This window comes from Pteropus medius, unplaced genomic scaffold (genome assembly GCF_902729225.1).
Source record: "Pteropus medius unplaced genomic scaffold, Ma_sr-lr_union100, whole genome shotgun sequence".
Taxonomy (NCBI): domain Eukaryota; kingdom Metazoa; phylum Chordata; class Mammalia; order Chiroptera; family Pteropodidae; genus Pteropus; species Pteropus medius.
In genome coordinates, this window is record NW_024354500.1 from 26,804,337 (window position 1) to 26,824,944 (window position 20,608).

General features: G+C 31.6%; 1 protein-coding gene across 14 annotated transcripts in view; it reads left to right on the forward strand.

The window, feature by feature from the left end:
• KHDRBS2 (KH RNA binding domain containing, signal transduction associated 2) overlaps positions 1-20,608 on the forward strand; it is a 512,467-nt gene that overhangs the window by 62,905 nt on the left and 428,954 nt on the right. For all 14 annotated transcript variants that reach the window (XR_005650707.1, XR_005650704.1, XR_005650702.1 and 11 more), the window contains one exon: positions 10,973-11,100. Coding sequence is in view for 4 of the 14 variants with exons in the window: in XM_039852950.1 (XP_039708884.1) it covers positions 10,973-11,100 (128 nt within the window). In the remaining 10 variants the exon portion in view is untranslated. The remainder of the gene's footprint in view (positions 1-10,972; positions 11,101-20,608) is intronic.

Here is a 20,608-nt window from a genome sequence, read left to right on the forward strand (position 1 = left end):
ATAGTTGTTTATGAGTTTACTCCGTTTCTTAATTTAGGTCTCTGATCAAGTATTAATCCACAAAGAGGCCTTTCTTAATCACTTTTCTTTAAATATCACACCCTTCTCACCATTTTCTATACCATTATCTTGCTTTATTTTTTTCCAAAACAGTTATGCCCACCCAGGTTATATCATGATTTTAATTTCTACCTCATTTGTCTATAAAATTCTATAAGGCAGGGATTTTCAGTTTCACCATGGTTTCTCTCGTTCCCAGAATGGTGCCTAGCACACAGTAGACTCTCCAGTAAATGCTTAATAAATGAAGTGGGATGGTAAAAAGATGAATGCTTGATCTCATGGTAAAGAACCTGAGCTTGGAATTAAAATCTCTGCCCCATTACTTTGCTATCAATGTAAGGTATTTCTACTATTTTTATTATATATGATTTCAGCAAGCAGAAATTGTATCTGTCCTGCATTGTTTTATTGTGTACAAATTTGTATGCTTAACTTCATGAGAGCTAAATTCAAAACATTGAATGCATTTAGAAAAGGAGGCCCAAATCTGGAAGACTGTGTGTGGATATATTTGGATTGAGGAACAATAAAATGTTTTTTTTCTTTTAAAAAGATATTAACTTTAAAACTTATAACTTCTGTCTGGCACTTAACAGGGTTGAAAAAGAAAACTTGACCTTCTGACTTTGATGAAGTACCACTGCTTAGTGTTAGGTGACAATACTGTCCAAAAAGGTCAATATATTTTTGATGATGTTTTCAACAGATTTATCCCACACTCTAGTCTTACTGTCATTATGGCATCATTTTTCTCATTCTGTTTCATTTGTCTTATTTAAATCAGTATATATGTCATTTTAAACATATATATATTAGTCTGATAAAGGAAACACTGACTATATGTCATGATGTGCGCTCAGTAATTAACGATTTACCCAAAACAAGGTGTAATCATGTGAAATACAATAACATTGGCTATCACGATCTTTGATTTTAATGATGGAAAAAGACTTCAGTGAAGCCTCATTTCCAGCCCCCAAATGGAAGTAAATAAGACGATAATAGCTTATATTTATTATGCTCTTACTATGTACCAGGTACTTCTAAGTGATTTGTGTAACTTAACTCATTTAATCCTTACAACAACTTTATGAGAATATTGTACCCATTTTACAAGTGAACAATGGGACACAAAAACTTAAGTAAAATGATTAAACAAGCAGCCCAATAGCAGAATTAGATCATTGCCTAGCACATAGAAAATTTTTAGAAAGCAATAGCTATCATAATTTTGATGCCAAGTATCACACAACCAATAAGTTACAAACATAATACCATATTAGGAAGTCCGTGGTCTTAGTAATATATCAGAACACCCTTCTGTTTTAGGGTGGGTGGGTGGGAGAAAACAAATGAAGCCCAGAATGCTTAAGTGACTTGTCCAAGGCCATACAGTTAGGATGTTGTTTTGTGTTAGGAGTGAAAGATAGTACTGTAATAGATATGTAATACAGGAGTTAAGTGATAGGAGTTCAGAAAGAGAAATCCCTGTGAATTATTCTACAATGGCATGGGGGAGGGCAACTGTGAGCTGAGACTTTCATAGGTTGGAATTTGGATAAGCAGCCAAGAAAGACGGGCAAGGCGCATATCAGATAGTTTCATAGTTTTAGTAAGTTCAAGGCATTAAAATGAATTAGTAGTAATTAAAATAATCGTCTATGGTTAATCTTGTTGAAAACAAATACTTGGTTTATTTTTAAATCAAGTTTAGCAGTTTCTGTTTCATTCATCAAAATAATTACTTGTGTAGGTGTTTGGTATTTACAAATTTTTATACTGATTTACTATCAATGGATCTGAAATAATTATTCATGCCTTCAATAAAAAGAAAAATACTATTCCATGTTTAAGAATACTTTTCATCCCTTAAGTACTTTTGGAATTAGACCAGTATCCACCAGACCTGCTGACCTGGAGGCTGAGAGATCCATTGTTCCCAGCATCTGTTTTGCTAGCATCATTGTTCATGCATAAGGTGATCCTCTTATCATTTAAGCTCTGTTTTGTAAGAAATTACCCATTTCATTTTTCTTCGGTGGGAAGCACAAGTTTTAAGGTATAATTTCCTCTTCTACCTTATTAGTCACTGGGCTAAGTACAGGTGCTGTGAAAATGAGTGAAATAAACCTCCTGCTCAGAGATTATAATGTAGAAGGAGACAGATTTAAAACAGTTTAATATCAAAACAATGCGATAATTATTGGCAGAGAGGTATACACAAAATGCTAATTTCCATAATGTCATCATCTGATACATTTACTTTTTTTTTAAAGGAACTGAGACTAATTAATTTGCTAAAGATTATGTAGCAAGCAAGTAACAAAGCTGCTTTTAGCACCCAGATTTAACTCCAAAAACTAAAAAGAACACCAAAAAGTTTTAGTAGAGATTGTTGGCTTAATCATTATTAATGAAAAATATATATAATTTTAAAATAAAATGGTATTTATCATTTATTTCTGGATTGATGTTGAGGCAGTTTATAATAAAAGCATGTTCAAAGTAAAGACTAAAATATCACAAGATAACAAAAAGTTGTAGAGAGGGAAAAAAGAAAAAGAATTACGCAAGAAATTCTTATCCAAGGCAACTTAGAGCTATTTAAAGACATATTTAGCTCTGAGCTACCTAGAAGCAATTAAGGCAAAACATAAACCTTAATTACACCCTCCTTAGAAAATACTTTGTGCAGTTGATGCTAGAACATGAGTTTGAACTGCATGGGTTCACTTATACACAGATTTTATTCAATAAGATTTTATTACAATATTTTCCTTATGATTTTCTTAATACCATTTTCTTTAGCTTACTTTATTGTAAGAATACAGTTTACAATATATATAACATGCAAATATGTGTTAATTAACTGTTTATGTTATATTCTGGTCAACAGTAGACTGTTAAGTTTTGGGGGAGGTCAAAAGTTATATGTGGATTCTTGACTGCTTAAGAGTTTGGTTTCCATAATCTCTGCCTTATTCAAATGTCAACTGTAGATGGGGGAGGGTAGCTGAAGGAAACTGGAGTTTGAGTGGTAAACACACAATATAATATACAGATGTCAAATGAAAATTATATAATTGTAATAACTAATGTTACCCCTATAAACTTAAATTTTTTTTAAAAAAAGGTCAACTGTAAAGCTACACTGAAAACTGCTCTTCTCAAACTTTAAAAACAACTTAATACTGGCATCATTTCTGGTTGTTTTGTTCAAAGGTCATTTATATTTTATCGACAATAACTCGTTTTCTTCTTAGACTAATTCCATGTTCTTTGCTTCAATACATTTTACAATTATACATTCCATAAATGTTCTTTTATATTGCATTGAAAATTGTCTTCAAAGTCTGCTTGGTAATTAAATGTATCCTGATTCTTTAAAATTTCCCTAGAACTAGTAGTTATGTTTGCACATATTTTAAGGTTGTCTTTGCTTTTTCGAATTTTAGAATTATTAGTACCTGGAAGAGCATGCAATTCACTCTCCATGAAGAAATTAGGAATAAAGAGGTCTATGTAAATTTTTGACTAAAACTATTTAGTACATTGTTCTAACAAGTTTGGTCATATGATTTCTCAGTTAAATAAATAAGTGTAGCTAGAGGTGATATAGTGCCTCAAGATAAGTGCTAACTAAAAAATGACTAAAACAGATAAAACATGATTAAGTAATAATTGCACAACAGAAAAGCATGATCAGATAAATATGTTACACACACACACACACACACACACACGATCCTGCTAGGACCACTTATCTAGGTACTATCTTCTATTCTCTCCCTCCCCCTTTCAATTCCTATCCATAGTTAGGATGGAATGTCTTACCTTCAGGATTTATCCCAAGTCTGGTTACTGGTGACTCTTCAACTTCAATCATGTAAGCTAAGTTTCCATTATTATTCCCTGGCTTTAACTATTTCCTTTTTATATTTAATCCTCCACACATGAAGTAGACTATAATTCAGTAATATTTATGGAATTAATGAAAAAATAAAGTCATTACTCTCATTGATTATCTGATAGAATAACTAACATACATCATAAAGTCCCTGTGTCATGCAAAGTGTGTTCTCTGAAATGACTGGGAAATAAGTCTATATTTCAGAATGCTTACTTAAAATATGTAAATTTTACATTAAGAGAAAAATTTATGTTAAAAACCTGATTTTCCTATGGAACAAGAAAATTATGATCTTTTTCTGTTTGTGTATGTGTAATTATATGTCATCTGTATATAAAAATATGAGCCTCTCTAATATACCAATTACAAAATAAATATAACTAGAATAAAATAACTTGTGTAAAACGTTAATATATAGACACAGCCTAACACATCCATTTTATAGCTATTAATGATTCTAAAATCTTAAGCCAACTGTATTCTGGAGGTCAGAAAACTGCTATGTAGTAGTGTGTGGGAGGTCACTGTTAAATACTCGACACACGTAATTTAAGAAGTTTGAGTTATAATTGCAGAGAAAATCACATGTGTTAAGAAAGTGACTTGACTATGACGGTATAAATTAGAACGAGTTTAATCCAAACTGTAAAGCATTTGACACTAATTTATGCTTGAGGTTATAGAATATACTAAACTGTAAATATAGGGCAGATTTAGGTATAAATATTTGACACTATATAATACTAATTTATACTTGAGGTTATAGAACCTACTAAACTATACATACATGGCAGCTATAGGTGTAAATTCATATATTCAAATAGAATTCCTTATACTGAAATTTTATTCATATTTTTAGAATTAGTTTAATCCAAACTTTAAACTACTTGACACTAATTTATACTTTATGTTATAGAATATACTAACTTACAAATATAAGGGTAGATATTACAATTTTAAAAAATTATTAGCAGAATGAAGAACCATTTTTAAAATTAATTTTATTTTTTTTATTATGGTGACATTGGTTAATGAAATCTAGTAAGTTTTAAGTGTACAATTCAACAGTAAGGCATACAGATATTGCATTGTGTGAACCATTTTTATATGAATTATATAGTATGATTCCTCAGTCCAGCCAATTGCATTCCCTATTTCTCTATAATGATTTCTTAACCTAGGGATGTTTCTGGCTCCCTCTTTAGTGAAATTTTGATTTGTGACTCTAGTTCAAAGTTAACTTGGTCATTTTAAGTTTAATATTATAATGCTGAGAATATTAATAAAAAGAACAATGGTTTTGCCAGACTCTAAGTGTCTAGCTTTAATAACTCACATCAAACCATGAGTTCATTTCCTAATTTCCAGGTGTGAAAACAAGGCAGACATATGCAGCTCATATTCTAGTCTGAGTTTTAACCATTGTGTAGAACTAATTATTTTGTACCAATTATTTCTAGTATATTGAATCTTGTATTATTTGTTCCTCTCAATCTCAAAACCAATCTCTCTCTCTCGTTTCTGTCTGTCTTTCTTTCTCTTCCATTCTTCTTCCCTCTCTCTTTCCTCTTCCTTCTGCCTTTTTTTCCCTCAGTTCAGAACATTGAGTCAATCATATTCCTCAGTTCATGGTATATTATCTCATAGTTCATGAAGAAACATGGTATAGTTTCTTCAATTATAATTTCTAGTGGGTTTTTTCCCCCACTTTTTCTGCTTTAGTTTTCATCTGGTAGGAACTCCGGTTATATATATCTTGGCCATTTGCCTGTCTTCTATATTTGTCATTTTTTTTTTCTCAAAATTTCTAAACTTTCTGATCTTATAATACTTCTTAATTCTTTATTTCTATTTCTTTTCTTTTGTATATTTAGTCTTGTTTTACTTCTAGTTTGTTCTTCATTTAGGAAATAAATTCTTTCTATTTCATTCCTGAGCCTGGTAGCTCTTTTTATCTGCTCCTCTAATTTAATTGCTTCTTGTACAACCCTTTTCTGTTTCGGTCATATACTGTTTTCTCTTTGGTTTTATAGTTTCCTTACTTTATTTTCCCTATTTTCAGTGTTATATTTTGGTGCCTATCTGCTTTATCAATTTTCTCCTTTCATTTTCTGCAAATATATTATTTAGTTCATTTTCCTTATTATTATTTTTATAGTTTACTTGTATGAGGTTTAACATAATGTTTCCCTTATTAATGTTTAAATGAAGAAGTTTTGCCTGTGCTTTTAGGTGGTTTCTGATAGAACAGACTTACCAACTAGGATAGTGTCTTTGCCTTGTGCTCTATTAGGATTTTCTCGAAGCAGTTTTTCTCCCTTAGGAAGAGACTTCGTTCTTAAAGAATGAAATTTTTGTTGTCTTTGTTTGTTTGTCTGTTTTTGAGATTCCAGAGTGCTTGTGCATTCTAAGTAACTTTAGCTTTTTCCTCATGCATTATATGATCTCCATTGTCTCCTTCAAAATCACTCATAAATTGGAGGTTGTGTAGTCTCTCAATTTTGTTTTTAAGACCATGTTGAGAATTCTATGGTAGAGATAATTTCTCCTTTTAAGAATACATATTTGCTTAAAATTTTTATTTCTCTTATGATTAGTGATCTTGAGTATCTCTTCATATGTTTCTTGGCCATTTGTATATCTTGGAACCATCAGAATTTTCCTCTTTTATTTATCCATGATCTCCCCATACTTGCTCCCCCTCACAGTACCCAGTAGTGTTCCTGCTATTTTAACTGTTTTGAGAAACCCACTTTTATTATAGGATTCTTGTAGATCACCTTATGGGGATATTTTCAGAATTCAGTCTTTTTTATTTTATTATCCTGGTGCCCTGTCTTATTTCTCTAAGAGAATTAGGTGAGGTTCAAAAATTAAGCCATTGGAGGAAAATGGAAGTTATAGAAATACTTTGCTCTGTTTGTGGGAATGTTCATGATATATTTTGTGGAACAAAATAGAGTTTAGTCAAAATAATTCTATCCACAATTTATGAACAAAAATTCCACTCTTATGTACATATTCCAAAGAAATTCTCACATATCTCTTTCATTTCAAGAGGGATTCGTTATGGGTAAAAACAATCTCATTGATTTATATCTAACTGTTTACCCAACAACAGAGAATATATACCCTTTTCATGTAATATTCGTGAATCCTACCAAAAATTTACAGTCATCATAGAAAAGAGTTTGGAGATTCCTCAAAAAATGAAAAATGTAATTACCATATGATCCAACAATCCTGCTTCTGGGTATGTATCCAAATAATTAAAAGAAGATGTTGAAGAGATGTTTGTACACTCCTGTTCTTTGAATTAGTATTCACGATAGAGACGTGGAAGCAACCTCTCGTTCATTGACAGATGAATTGATTAAAAAAATGTGGTATTTACATACAAAGGGATATTATACAGACTTTAAGAAGGAGGAAATCCTATCACATGCTACATCATGGATGAACCTTAAGGACACTATGCTAAGTGAAATAAGCCAGTCACAAAAGAACAAATACTGTTTTACTCCACTCATGCGAAGTATCTAAAGTGTTCAAAATTGTAGAAAGAAGAAGTAACAAAGTGTTTGCAAAGCCTGGTAGAAAAGAGGAGGGGAAGTCAGTATTTCTAGAGTTTCAGGGTTGCAACATGCAAAAGTTCTAGAGAGCTGTTGCACAACATTGTGAATATACTTAACACTAATGAACTGTATCCTTAAAAATGATTAAGACGGCAAATAATGTTATGTGTTTTTACCACAATAAAAAAAATTCTTATCATAGCTTCCTTGTGACTGAAACAAGTAGATGAAGTGGTGTAAGACGAATGACAGGTATGACCAAAGTTGATGCATTAATCTCCATATAATCCTAGTACTATGGTGATAACCACTAAAAAAAAGTCAATGAGCGCTAAAACAAATTCTTGAGTGTATATATACATTAACTGACCGACAGGGAAAGGGAAACAGAAAACACTAAAATCGATGAGGGAGCCCTGTGGCTTTGCTGGTAAAAGTGCCTATCTAGTAAAATCTGTGTAGTTTATCTTTTTTTTTTCAACAAAAAATTGGCATGTCTTACTATTTTGAATATGTTTTCCCAATAACATAGCATCTAAATTTGAGTAAACCATATAAACAAGTATAAAAATGATTTAACACCTCTACAAAAACTATTCAGTTATTGCTGGATGATAATGGGTGCCTTTTGATTTTTATGGATACCTATATTGTCTAAATGTTCAACGATGAACATACATTAATTATAAAAGAAAATATTACTTTACACTAAAATAAAAAAAAAAAAAGAAGGGTACCGTATATGTTGCTTTCTCTGGTTTTAAAACCAGGCAAATCTGGCATATACTGTCTGTGACTGTGCATTGAAAAATGCAATTACTGAGCTCTTAGTCATGTAGCTATGTCAGAGAAGACAAGATAACTCCCTGAAAGTGTCAGAAGGGCAAAAGAAGTATCAAAAATTTTAAAAGGAAAACGTAGAAATGAACAGAAAATGCAGTGGTTTTGGTATTTCATTCAGCTCTATTTCTTGACGGAAAAGTTATTGGAATTAATCATCTATTGATCAAGTTGCAAACATCTAAAAATGCCTAAGGTAGTAGTTTTGTAGAGAGCAAATAATACCAGACAAATTCAATTTATTTTTATTACAGAGTGACAAAGGAGAAACTGTACATTTAATAGATTCAGAATTGAGTTGGCTCTTCATTGTGTTTCATGTTACAATTGCCTCAGCAAGCTAGGTGCATGTACCTAGAGGGCAGTGATCAAAAGTTCATTGTCAGTATCAGAGGATATAATGAATATTCTTTCTTTGCAGTTGTCAGAGTTCTGTATGTAATAATTGTGTAAGGGATTGAAAGTTGAGAGTGCTTCTCAGTTTAAACACTGAGTCAGTTAAAGTATTTGTTAATACTCTGAGTAGAAAAGTAAGAATCTGATGCCATCATACTAAGTAGAAATTACAGACACATTACATATAACTTCTTTTCAGACAACTCAGTTTAAGATAATTGTCTTTGAGGATATTATAGCATATGACTAAAAAAATGATTATTAATGACTATACAAACTATGCAGTGTAGCATTTATTCAGGTATTATCGGGTAAGCAATGCAGTCTTACTTGAAAAAGATTTTAAAAAGTAATATGCTGAAAGATTACTATGTGGAATGCTACAGGGATTTTATATAAACTATGTGAAATTTTGGGAAAGATGCTAATTAAAAATTAAAAAATCAAAGAACAAAGCTGTTAGATACAATGTAGTGTTTCTCTTACCTACAAAAGTAGTCAGACCTTTAAAAAATAATTGTTTCAAAATACAGTATGAATGAATAGAAATTAATAATTTCCATACCCAATAACTATCACCACCTTTTTTTTTTGTTCCAAAATAATGGAAACAGAATGTTCCTCTTTCATCTTTAACAAAACCCCCAAAAATGTCACATTCATATCTTAATTTAGGAAGTGCTTTCAAATAGTACAACTGGCCAAGAACAAGGAAGGAAGTAATGTTTATAGGTGATTTTATGATAATAACAACTGTCTAATAAACATAAAGGAAATAAGGAAAATGAATATTTCAAGATTTTTCAAAATACTGATTTTATATAGTGAATACCATGAAGTGACTCGCTGTATACATTCGTCTCACCATTTCATTCCTACCTTGTTAGACCATGTCAGCATCATTTCTCAGCTAGACAAATACAAGTTGAGTTCCTTGTTTGTTTGCTGTCTGCTGATTGGCTTTGCACATTACATCTGGTGTTATCTTTACAAATAAAAATCAGATATGGTTTCCTCCCTTCACCAAAACTACCCAGTGGCTTCCCATTACATTCACAATAAAAAGCAGAACGCGTCACTTGTTTTGTAAGGTCTTACATGATCTGTCCTGTAGCCACTATCAAACCTCTTCTTTACATTAACTTTTCTTCAACCACACAAGCTTTCTTGCCTTCCTGCTGTTCCAAGACTAAGTGAATCTGTTTCCCCATCAGACTGTAAAACTTGATTTCTCAATCTTCTCATGGCTTAGTCTTTCTCATTATTCATGGTTCTGCTCAGATATCACCCTATAAATCTAAAGTAATACCCCAGTCCTTGACTAACTTTTCTTTATATTCTTAATAGCTTTATTGTATTTATTACTTACCCCACACATAAATATGCGTGTGCACATGTGTTCAGTTTTTAGTTCCCTATCAGCAGTTTCCATGAAAACAGACACATTTTCTGGTTTTTTTTTTCCCCATCTGCGGTACCCATAGTAGAGGTTCAAAAGTCTTTGTGGAATAAATTAATTTTTAAAAGAAAGAATGGATAAATAGTGTTCCTTTGCTCAAAAATATCTATTCGGGAACATACTCATAGGGCAAAATTCGTAATTCCTCTTAAACATTTAGCCAAGTAATTTCGTGTTGATGAATATGAATGATAGCATTTACAGATATAATCCTTTATATGACTTTTCTGTGACCTTTCTTTTTAATTACCTTCAAGTTTGGTTAGAATATAAAATAACATGCAATTTATCTTTACTACTCCGTATTAGATAATGGATGATTACTGTTTTAAATTATTTTTTTCCTTAGAAATAATTGAGTAAAAATAAAACGTAAACCTTAAAGTATACCTTTGCTATTCATTAATCCTAGGAAACTTATGTTTGCTTAGATTTTTTAAATAGTTAAGGAACATATTCTTCCTTATGTTCTGTTTGAAGATGTTAAAAATTAATTAAATGCATCAAACAAGACAATCACATCTTCAGTTATTACCTTTTAGTTTTAGTTGACAGAGGTCATCTTATATCCAGTAGCAGCATTCATGTGGCCGTTAACAAGGTGCTGTTTCAGTCCTTTTATCAAGATTCTTCAAATCTTACTTAAGAAAGGAAGTAATAATAACAGCCTGAACATTTGATGATGATTTCTCACTTTGTTTATTGTTTTTTCTTGTAAATTTTTTTCAGAAATTGAAAAATTTCAAGGTTCTGATGGAAAAAAGGAAGATGAAGAAAAGAAATACCTTGATGTCATCAGCAACAAAAACATAAAGCTCTCAGAAAGGGTTTTGATTCCTGTGAAACAATATCCAAAGGTACTACATTTTATGCTTTGTTCTCATAGAATTAAAAAAAAAAAATCTTTAAAAATAAGACTTGATTAATTTATTCATTGACTTTTCTGAAATAAATATTTAAAGCTTCATTATATTAGTATACACAAATATGTGATACTGAAATAGAAGAGTTGTATTTTTAAAATACAACTATGAGAGTAGTTTTCAACGGAAGGCTATAGCATTTTTATTCTGTGAAAATAGGACTAATAATTATATATTTAAATTTTCTTAACATTACATGGTATAACAGTTTGTCCGAATATGCACACTCACTTGATTATGTTTTGATTCTTATTCAAATGTATATTCTTATTCTACAAGGGAGTAGAATTAATGATACTAAATATGTAGCATTAGCCAATCAGTAGGGAGTTCCTATATCCAGGACAGCAATATAGTCTATTTTAGATCTTTGAATTATAACCTTTATTCTTCTGTTTCAGGATTTATTTATAAAACTAATTATGATACTATTCGCTCTAAAGTATTTTCGCTAGACATTTTATCCTATGAGATTTCTATCACCAGAATCAGGATTATAAAATATAACATGCAATGGCATGATTTTAGAAAAGGTATATTTTCATAGATTCCAATGGGCAAAAAGAAGTTTTTATTTTTTTTTAATGAATTAAGTAAGCTAAAAATAGAAACTCAAATATTCAGGCTGGTAATTTACTTTCTGAAGAGTGAATCGGAAGCAAAGACCATGTAATTATCCTAATAATAAAGATTACAGAAATAAATGCTGTAGTTTACCAATTGTCTTCTAATATGATAAATTTTAGTAAATATAATTAAATAGAATGTTGTGTTTATAATTATTTCAAACAGGGATAAAACTGTTGCAGCCCACCAAACCATGAAATTTAACATTCAAATGAAGTTTTTGGGTTTGCAATTATTTGGCTTTTGTGGAGATTTTTTTTGAACTAGACTTACTCTATTGCAAGAAAGATGCATTCAATAGATATAATTTTAATTAAATTTCATTAGATTTACTTTACAATTGTGTTTTTATGAATATTAAATTGGGCAGCTATAGAAAGGTACATGAAAAATTTTACATAGTGATGAACTATGGTAGAAATACGATGGGATATTAAGAAAACGCTCTTTTTTAAGGAACATAAGTAATTAACCATATAGTCCAGAGTACAAGTTTTTTTTTTAAATAATGTTCAAATATTAAATAACTCGATACTCTTTCTCGAAATAGCACTTGTCTGTTCTCTGTATATGAGAAAGTTAATGACAAATTCGATATCTGCTTTTCAATGAAATACAGCTCTATGTCTTTGACCAAAATAGGTTGTTAAGTAGTGGAAGGCATTTCAAATTTTGATAGCTCTTCAAGCGATAGTGTGTGTGATTTTATGTTGACTATTACAATAACCTATATTTGATTCAGAATGACGAATATTGAAACAGTATTTTGTGGTGTCTTATTTTGGTGTGAGATTTAATTTCATAATTTATAGGAAGATGATCAAACAACAGAACTGTCTATTTATATTGAAATAAACCATGCCTCACTAGGAAATTATCGTGCTCAGAATTTTTAGAATCTTAGAATGCTTAAGTTGTGACTAATCTTGGAAATCACAGAATATATAAAACTTTCATTTTACAGATGAGGAAGGTGATTATGAATGGCTCAAAGATATATCTTTCATACAGATAGAAATACTTAAAGAGGTTGCTGTTATTTTAGATTCTTCATTCTTTGTGAGCCATTACATTTTTTAACTTGACCGATAATTTCTGCATATTTGTATTATTTTTATGTAAAATATGCAAGAATATGAAAAATCATAGCTTCTAATGATTAATAGTTTTATGTAACATTATCAAATAATAAATTATGTCTTAGAAAATTTACCATTTTTAATTGGTGAATAGAATACTAAACTGCTTTAATTTATTTTTTAAAAGAACTTACATGTCATATATCTGATTATCACACATAAGAGAACTCTTAGAGCCCTTTTACAGATAGAGTACTGAGAAACAGAACAGAATCATTTATTAAGTTGACCTGCATTTGTTTTTGTTCGTTTTTGTAGTATAACAATAAAGTTAAAATCAGTATTTTGAAAAATCATATTTTATTCCAAAAGTGGTGATTCTCTCCTCCTGAGTGAGTATTGGTTGCTTCTCACAAAAATATCAGTGGAGTTCATTTAAGATATAATCATTAAACTTGAGCCATAGTTGATGTATGTTAGTAAGCTGTAAAATACGTGGTGTGGTATGATATTATGAACTGTTGAACAGAGCACAACAGTACTTATGGACTTAAATTTCAGTATTTGATAATAAAAAGTGATTTATCCCTCAGGGATACTTTGGAAAAAGACCTGCTTTTCAGAGTGTCTCAGAGCCATCTCTCCCCTGGAATCCTGCTGTCTTTTTGAACTGGTAATTAATGGGGTGGTGACACAGTCCTCTCTAACAAAAGGCAATACGTAACTATGGGAATTCTCGAAGAAATGACCTTCTCCCAACTTTACTACATGACCTTTATGGATAAATTTTGATTTAATTAGTCTTCAATTTCAAGTTGATTTGCTGACTTAATTGAATAATACATAGAATTGAAAGAAGTTTAACATTTAAAATTATTGAAAATATAAGAATGCTATTAAACACGTTAAGAATGATTTATATAGCTCTAATGCTTTCTCTTTACTTAATTTAGAGAAAATATGCTACATTATTAAATTATTTTAATGAACAGCTTTTCTTACTTGTTTTAATATTTTTGTTTATACTATTAGTAAAGAAATGGAACTGTACATCTACATTTGCATATGTTTTAGAATCAGAGCAATTATTTCTTGATAATCAAGTCTCCAAGGAGGCAACAGGTGGCAGTGTGTTTCTCTATAATCTTAAGAGATTCATGCAGAAGACCTTGGAGAGATTGATGTAGAAAACTCACCGTACTTAACATGAGCTCTTTCTCCCTAAATCCAGACATAATATATTTCATAGTTCTATATACATTTATTTATTTTTTAATTTTAACATCTCTAATTGGTTTGTATATTATAATCAGAATAATTTTACAACCTCTATCAGGCAAGCGGTGGTCTTAACTTATTGTTTGTAAACTTTGCACATGTAAACTTGGTCATAGCATCTTATATTGAGTTGTTTTTAATATTGGAAATATGTGTATTGAGCTTAGTTGCTGTTTCAGATGTCTTCAAAGATTGCAGTATGATATAGTGTTGACATGCAAAGCTATTACATATACATACCAAAAAAGAATAGAACTGTAGCTTGGGGTATAAATGCCATATTAATGCAGACAACATTCATTCTTGGAAGAATGAGAAAAATGCCATTTTTTCTTGGTCCTCAATGAACGAATGCATTACAAGACCTTAGAAACAAAAGATATACATAAATGGCTGGAACTGTATTATGTTTTGTTACTACTAGAGCTGCAAAAGGAGTCCCTATCACAAGCACAGGCAAATTGAGAGAGTGTAAGAGGATGGGAAGGTGCACTTGTGGGAAATTTACTTGTTGCTTGCCACTGTACCTGTTTGTACACCGGGGCAATTCAGCCCCTCAGTGTCTTTTAAAAATATCTTTTTGATGTTGCCTTCAGAATCCACTGAAATACATCAGACCTTTTCTAAATTAATTTTGCCCCAAGGTCCACTTTTTATTTTTCTCCTTGAGTTACTGGGAACTTTTTAAAGCAATAGATTGCCAGGGGTATAAATCGGCCCCCAACTTGGCCCCTTTTAAGATCAAACGGAGCCATGTTCCTCTGTGCTGCTTTGCAAATCAATTTCTTATGTAGATTAATGCAGAAAATTAAAGTTCTAAAATATGTTCAAAAGCACCACACTTGCTATATATTTCATCTAACTGTGCTCAGTCCCAGAGAGAGGGGCTGCTTTTCGGGACTGGTTGGAAACAGTCTTCACAGCCAAGCATGTCATCCCACAGAGCTTGTTTCCTTCTTTATACTTTGAAAGATGAAAAACTCAAATCCAAATTCTTGATGAGTGTTATTTTTTGTAATTTATAAGTAATTATCAGATCATTTAAGAATACTTAGTAGAGACCAGGGATATTAACTATGGAAACCATGACCACATTTCAAAGCTGGTATAGCCACATGGAAACACTTCTTTTCTGAGCAGTGCAGTCATCTAAAAGCCACTCTGTAGTTTACATCTTAAACCTGTTTTATCTTTGCCAGACAGAGAATATTGCAGAGCATCACTTTTTAATTTTCTAAAAGAAATGGAAGAAAAGATTTGATGAGATTTATGCTTTCAGTTTTATGCATATCAGTTCCTAGTCTCCTACCTGCAAATTTAAATTTCAATTGAAAAAATAATGACACTCAGATTCACATTGCCTACAAGAAAAAAAAATCCAAAGTGCTTGTAAACTGTATTCTTTCCAGTTGAATGGTATCTGAAATAACCCCGTTTTTAGCAAAATTAGCAATTTGCAGTGATATGTCTAGTATTTGTCTTTTCTGATGACTCCTTTTTGTAATTAATGTTCATCCCATGTATTTAAATATTATTTTTTCATAGGGTACTTAAATTTTTTGTTTCCATCTCACATTGACCCATCGGGTTCTATTTCTGAATTATGTGTGCTTCTCTCCGCATACTATTTTTTTTTGTGGGCTCAGCACCTCCTCACAAAATATGTCCTCATGCTTCCTGAAATAATCTCTCCTTCTTTTCTGTATCGAGACCTTTTAGAGGATCTTCAGTTTGTTTTAACCTGTTGTTTCCATTCTGCCAGGTTATTTCACCTTTATCCTCAACTGGAAAGCTGAAAACTACTTCAAAAGGATCATTAAATTGCAGATGCCTTTATGTGTCCCAACCTGTATCTTTACTAAAGGGTCCCTTGAGAGCCAAAAGATCTTCTACTTCACATTCCTATCTATAATCTTGCCATTCTTTATTTGCTTGTTTGTTCATTTGTTTAATTTAGTGAGTCTTCAGTAAGTTTCTCTGTACCCATTAGAGCTCTTCTGTCATTTCTTTTGTTGTTGCAGTGCAAGTGGCTTTGAAATTGATATTTTAAAAAGATTTTTATTAAAATATAACTAACATATATTATTGTATTAGTTTCAGGTGTACACCATAATTTTCAACATTTATATACCTTAAGTGATTACTGTGACAAGTCTAGCAACCATCTGACACCATTGCAATATTATTGACTATATTTCCTATGATGTACACCACATCTCTATGACTTGTTTTATACCTGGAAATTCCCCTTCACCTTTCACCCCTTCTTTGATTTTTCAATTACAGTTGACATTTAATATTATTTTATATTAGTTTCAGGTATATAGCATAGTGGTTAGACATTTATACAATTTATGAGGTGATCCCTCTCATTAGTCTAATATTTAGCTGGCACTATACATAGTTATTGCCATAATATTGGCTATTTTTCCTGTGGTTTACTTTACATCCCCATGACTGTTTTCTAACTACCAATTTGTACTTCTTAATCCCTTTACTTTTTTCATACAGTCCTCCAATCCCCCTCCCATCTGGCAACCATCAGCTTGTTCCCTGCATCCATGAATCTGTTTCTGTTTTGTTTGTTTATTTTGTTCTTTAGATTCCACACATAAGCCAGACACAAAAGGACAATTATTGTTTGATTCCACTTATATGAGATACTTAAACAAACAAATCTATAGATACAGAAAGTGAAATATAGGTTATGAGGGGCTTTGGAGAAGGGGAGATTGTTTAATGGGTGTAGCGTGTCTGTGTGGGATGATGAAAAAGTTCTGGAAATGGATGTGGGGATGGTTGTACAACATTGTGAATATACTTAATGCCACTGAATTACCCATTTAAAAATAGCTAAAATGGTAAATTTTATGTTATATATATTTTACCACAATAAAAAATTATATTGCAAAATGTTACCTATGTATTTCAATAGCATATTACAAACAAAATGAATAATACTCAAATGTCATTTACTTTAAGGATGCAAGACTGTAATTAAAAATATTTTTAAAAATTTACTGAATTTTAAGATCATATCAGGAATTTGATAAAATTAATTTTCCATTCCTCATGAAATAAGCATGAACATGTATTATATAATAAGTATGTATTTACAGTGTGAAGAAATTGTGTATACAGTAAGTGTTGGAGAGATAACTAGTGAGAAATTTGAGGGCAAAAGAAAAGTAAGACTAAATTTCTAGCTCATCTTTTATACCAATATAAATCTCAAATAGGCCTAAGATTAAATGCAAAAAAGAAAAAAATGCCAGAATAATTTATGAAAAATGTATTTCATTTTTTAATTAAGAGAAAGTACTTCTGAGAAAGATGGAAAATTCTGAAGTCATAAGTAAGTTATTAAAATTAACTTCTATACAAGCGAAAATGATGATGGTTGCCAAAATCCAGAGACACAAAAAAATACCAAACTTGTGTGATTATTTGAAAAGTAATTGAAACATGTGACAAAAACTTTTTTTTTATATGTAATGGACCCATTTAAAAAAAATTAAACAAGAAGCCAATGGTATTGACAGTTATCAAACATGTACCGTTGAAAACAATTAGAAAAAACTTTGTACCATGCTTATTAGAAAAATACAAGTTAAGATATATGTGAAATACTTCTGTTCTCTATCTGACTGACAAAAAACGTTTGATTGTAACCAATAGTGTTGTCAGGGTATAGAGGAAAATACACTTCATGCGCTGTTGGTCAGAGCATCAAGATTTAACCATTTGAGGGAGCAATTTACAAAAATCAATAAAAATCACAAAGGCACAGGCTTTGATTTAGTTTAGAATTATATATGTATACACACATACCTGTGTTGTTAAGTGAAAATATAAAATATTATAGTTTGTTCCTGTTGAATATAAAAGGGATATAGATACACATATATATGTTTGGTGTGTATGTAAGATGATGATAGATAGAGAGATAGCGAGATAGAAAGAAGTAAAATGGAAGGGTTTTTTATTGCAGGCTCTTTTGTGCTATTTGAATTAGTATTAAAATGTTATTTTCTCAATAATAAAGATATTTTTAAATAGTTTGGCCTAATTGAAAACATTTAAAATAGAAAAACTTAGTTCTATTTAGAATTTTTTTCCTAGAATAATAAAAACTAAGGATTATTGACTTGTTTTTATGTTTCAGGCACTTCATATATTTTACATGTATTAACACAATTAATTGTCCCCACATTCTAATAATTCTATTTTTCCTATTTTATAGCAAAAGAAACTGAGTCTCAGAGGAGCTGACTTGCCAAAATTGCATGATTAGGAAATGACTGATTTGGGATTCATATGCCGCCATTCTGACTTCGCAGCTTGTTGTCTTTGCTTCATCACACTGTGTGGTTCTATTATTGTTATGTAAGCAAATGACACCTTGAAACATATAGTACAAAATTTGACCCCAAATACGACTCCTTAAAATCTATTATGAACTTAAAAACCAGATAAAAATTTTATCTTTATGAAAAAATCATACACTTCTATTTCTGGTTTAGGCATAAAGATAATGCTTAAATGAAGAGTGTAGTTTAAAACTCAAGTGTAGAAAAACAGCTTACTTTAAAACATCATAGAATAGTCCTTAAATATTGGATCTCCCACTTAGAGAATTAAGGTTTTTTGAGTACCCATTATATAGCAAAGCACAGTAACTACTGTTTTATTCCCTCAAGAACACTGAGTGTTCTGAAGAAGAGACTAAGGTATAAAAATATTTAAAGTACTTTTTAAAGCTACACTATATATCAATGATAGCGTTAACACTGAAATTCAGGTCTGTTCGCACCAAAGCCTCTCCTCTTTGCATTAGATCATTGTTATGATTCACTTTCTTTTATATGAAGAGGCATTGAGATAATTCTGAACACAGACTGCTAAGATTGCAAAGGCCCACAGATGGAAAAGCAGATGTATTTTCTTCTCTGGTGCTAAGTGAGGCAGAAATAATAGACTCATTAGTTGGAGTATCTCATAGGTCCTACGGTCTAATCTTCTACCCAATTTAGGAATCATTTCTACAAGATCTGTGATACTCATCAGCCTGTGTATGAATACCTGTAGTGATTAAAAAGGAAGTTCACTGCATTATAAAATAGCTGGATCTAATATTCAGTAGACATTGCTGTTCATTTTTTTCTCATTGAAATAGGTTGCCATCGGTCCTGGTTCTGCCTTCTGCGTCACTAATAAATTCATTTGAAACACTTGAATCATGGTCTTACTTGAACTATCATTGATCCATTGTCTTCATTTGGCTTCTGGACACCACGGTTTATTTGTATCTCCTATTACAAAATTGGTACCATTTCTCATCCTCCTCTCCTGGTTTCTTCTCTTCCATACAACTTCTTAATGTTGGAATTCCCCAGGGATGATCCATGGTGCCCTTCTCTGTCTGTATTCACACTCCTTGGTTCTCACCCATGGCATGGTTGTACATACCATATAAGCAGATGATCCAACCAAGACCTCTCTCCAAGACATAGATAGGATCTGACAACTGGATATCATCCCATGGATGTGTAGAAATCTCAGATTCAACCAGTATTCTCACCCCACGTGTCCTTCACCTGTAGTCTACTTGCCTCAGTTGTTAGCAGGACCATCCTTTTACTTGGTCAGGTCAGAAACTGTGGGTTCCTCCTTGACTCCTTTTTTCCACACACCCTAGGCAAACCCGGTAGTCTTATCTTTAAAATACATTAGGAATCAAATATTTTTCACCACTTCCACTGCTATTATCCTGACCTAAGTCATAGTCTTCTCTTACCTGAATCACTGTGATAGCATCTTAATGCTTCTTCATGTGCCTTCAACTGTCCCTACACAAGTACTCACAATTTCTTTATCCTTCTCTAATTTTTTTTCCATAGAATGTATCACCATTTTTTTAACATACTTTGTAATTTACTTATTTGTTATTTTTATGGTTTTCTATGCTAGAACATAAACTGCAAAATGTCAACTCTCCTTGTCTTTCTCAGTTATGAGTCCCGATCACCTACAGCAATGCCTAGCACATAATAGGTGATTAACAAATATTTGCCAAGTGAATATAGGATAATTATACAGCCTCTTCTCTAAGACACCCTTGCTGGAGGTGTCTGTACAGTTGATCCAGAACAAGGGTCTTCTCTAAGACACCCTTGCTGGGGGAAATGCAGTTACTGTACAGTTGATCCAGAATAAGGGTCTACTGATTCTTACCTCTAGCCTCTTCCTAAAGAATTTCTGGGGGCCACAGTTAGAGCAGTGACATCACAGGCCCTCTGAGGGAGACCCCAGTATCACTGTCCTTAGTCAAAGCCTTGGTGATATTCTAATCTTGGCAGAGAGTCCAAGTATAAGAAAAAAACCAATTATAATGAAAATGTCACTCATTTTAATGCCTAGACGATTGGTTACTTTGTTTAACCAAATTTTCTAATTAA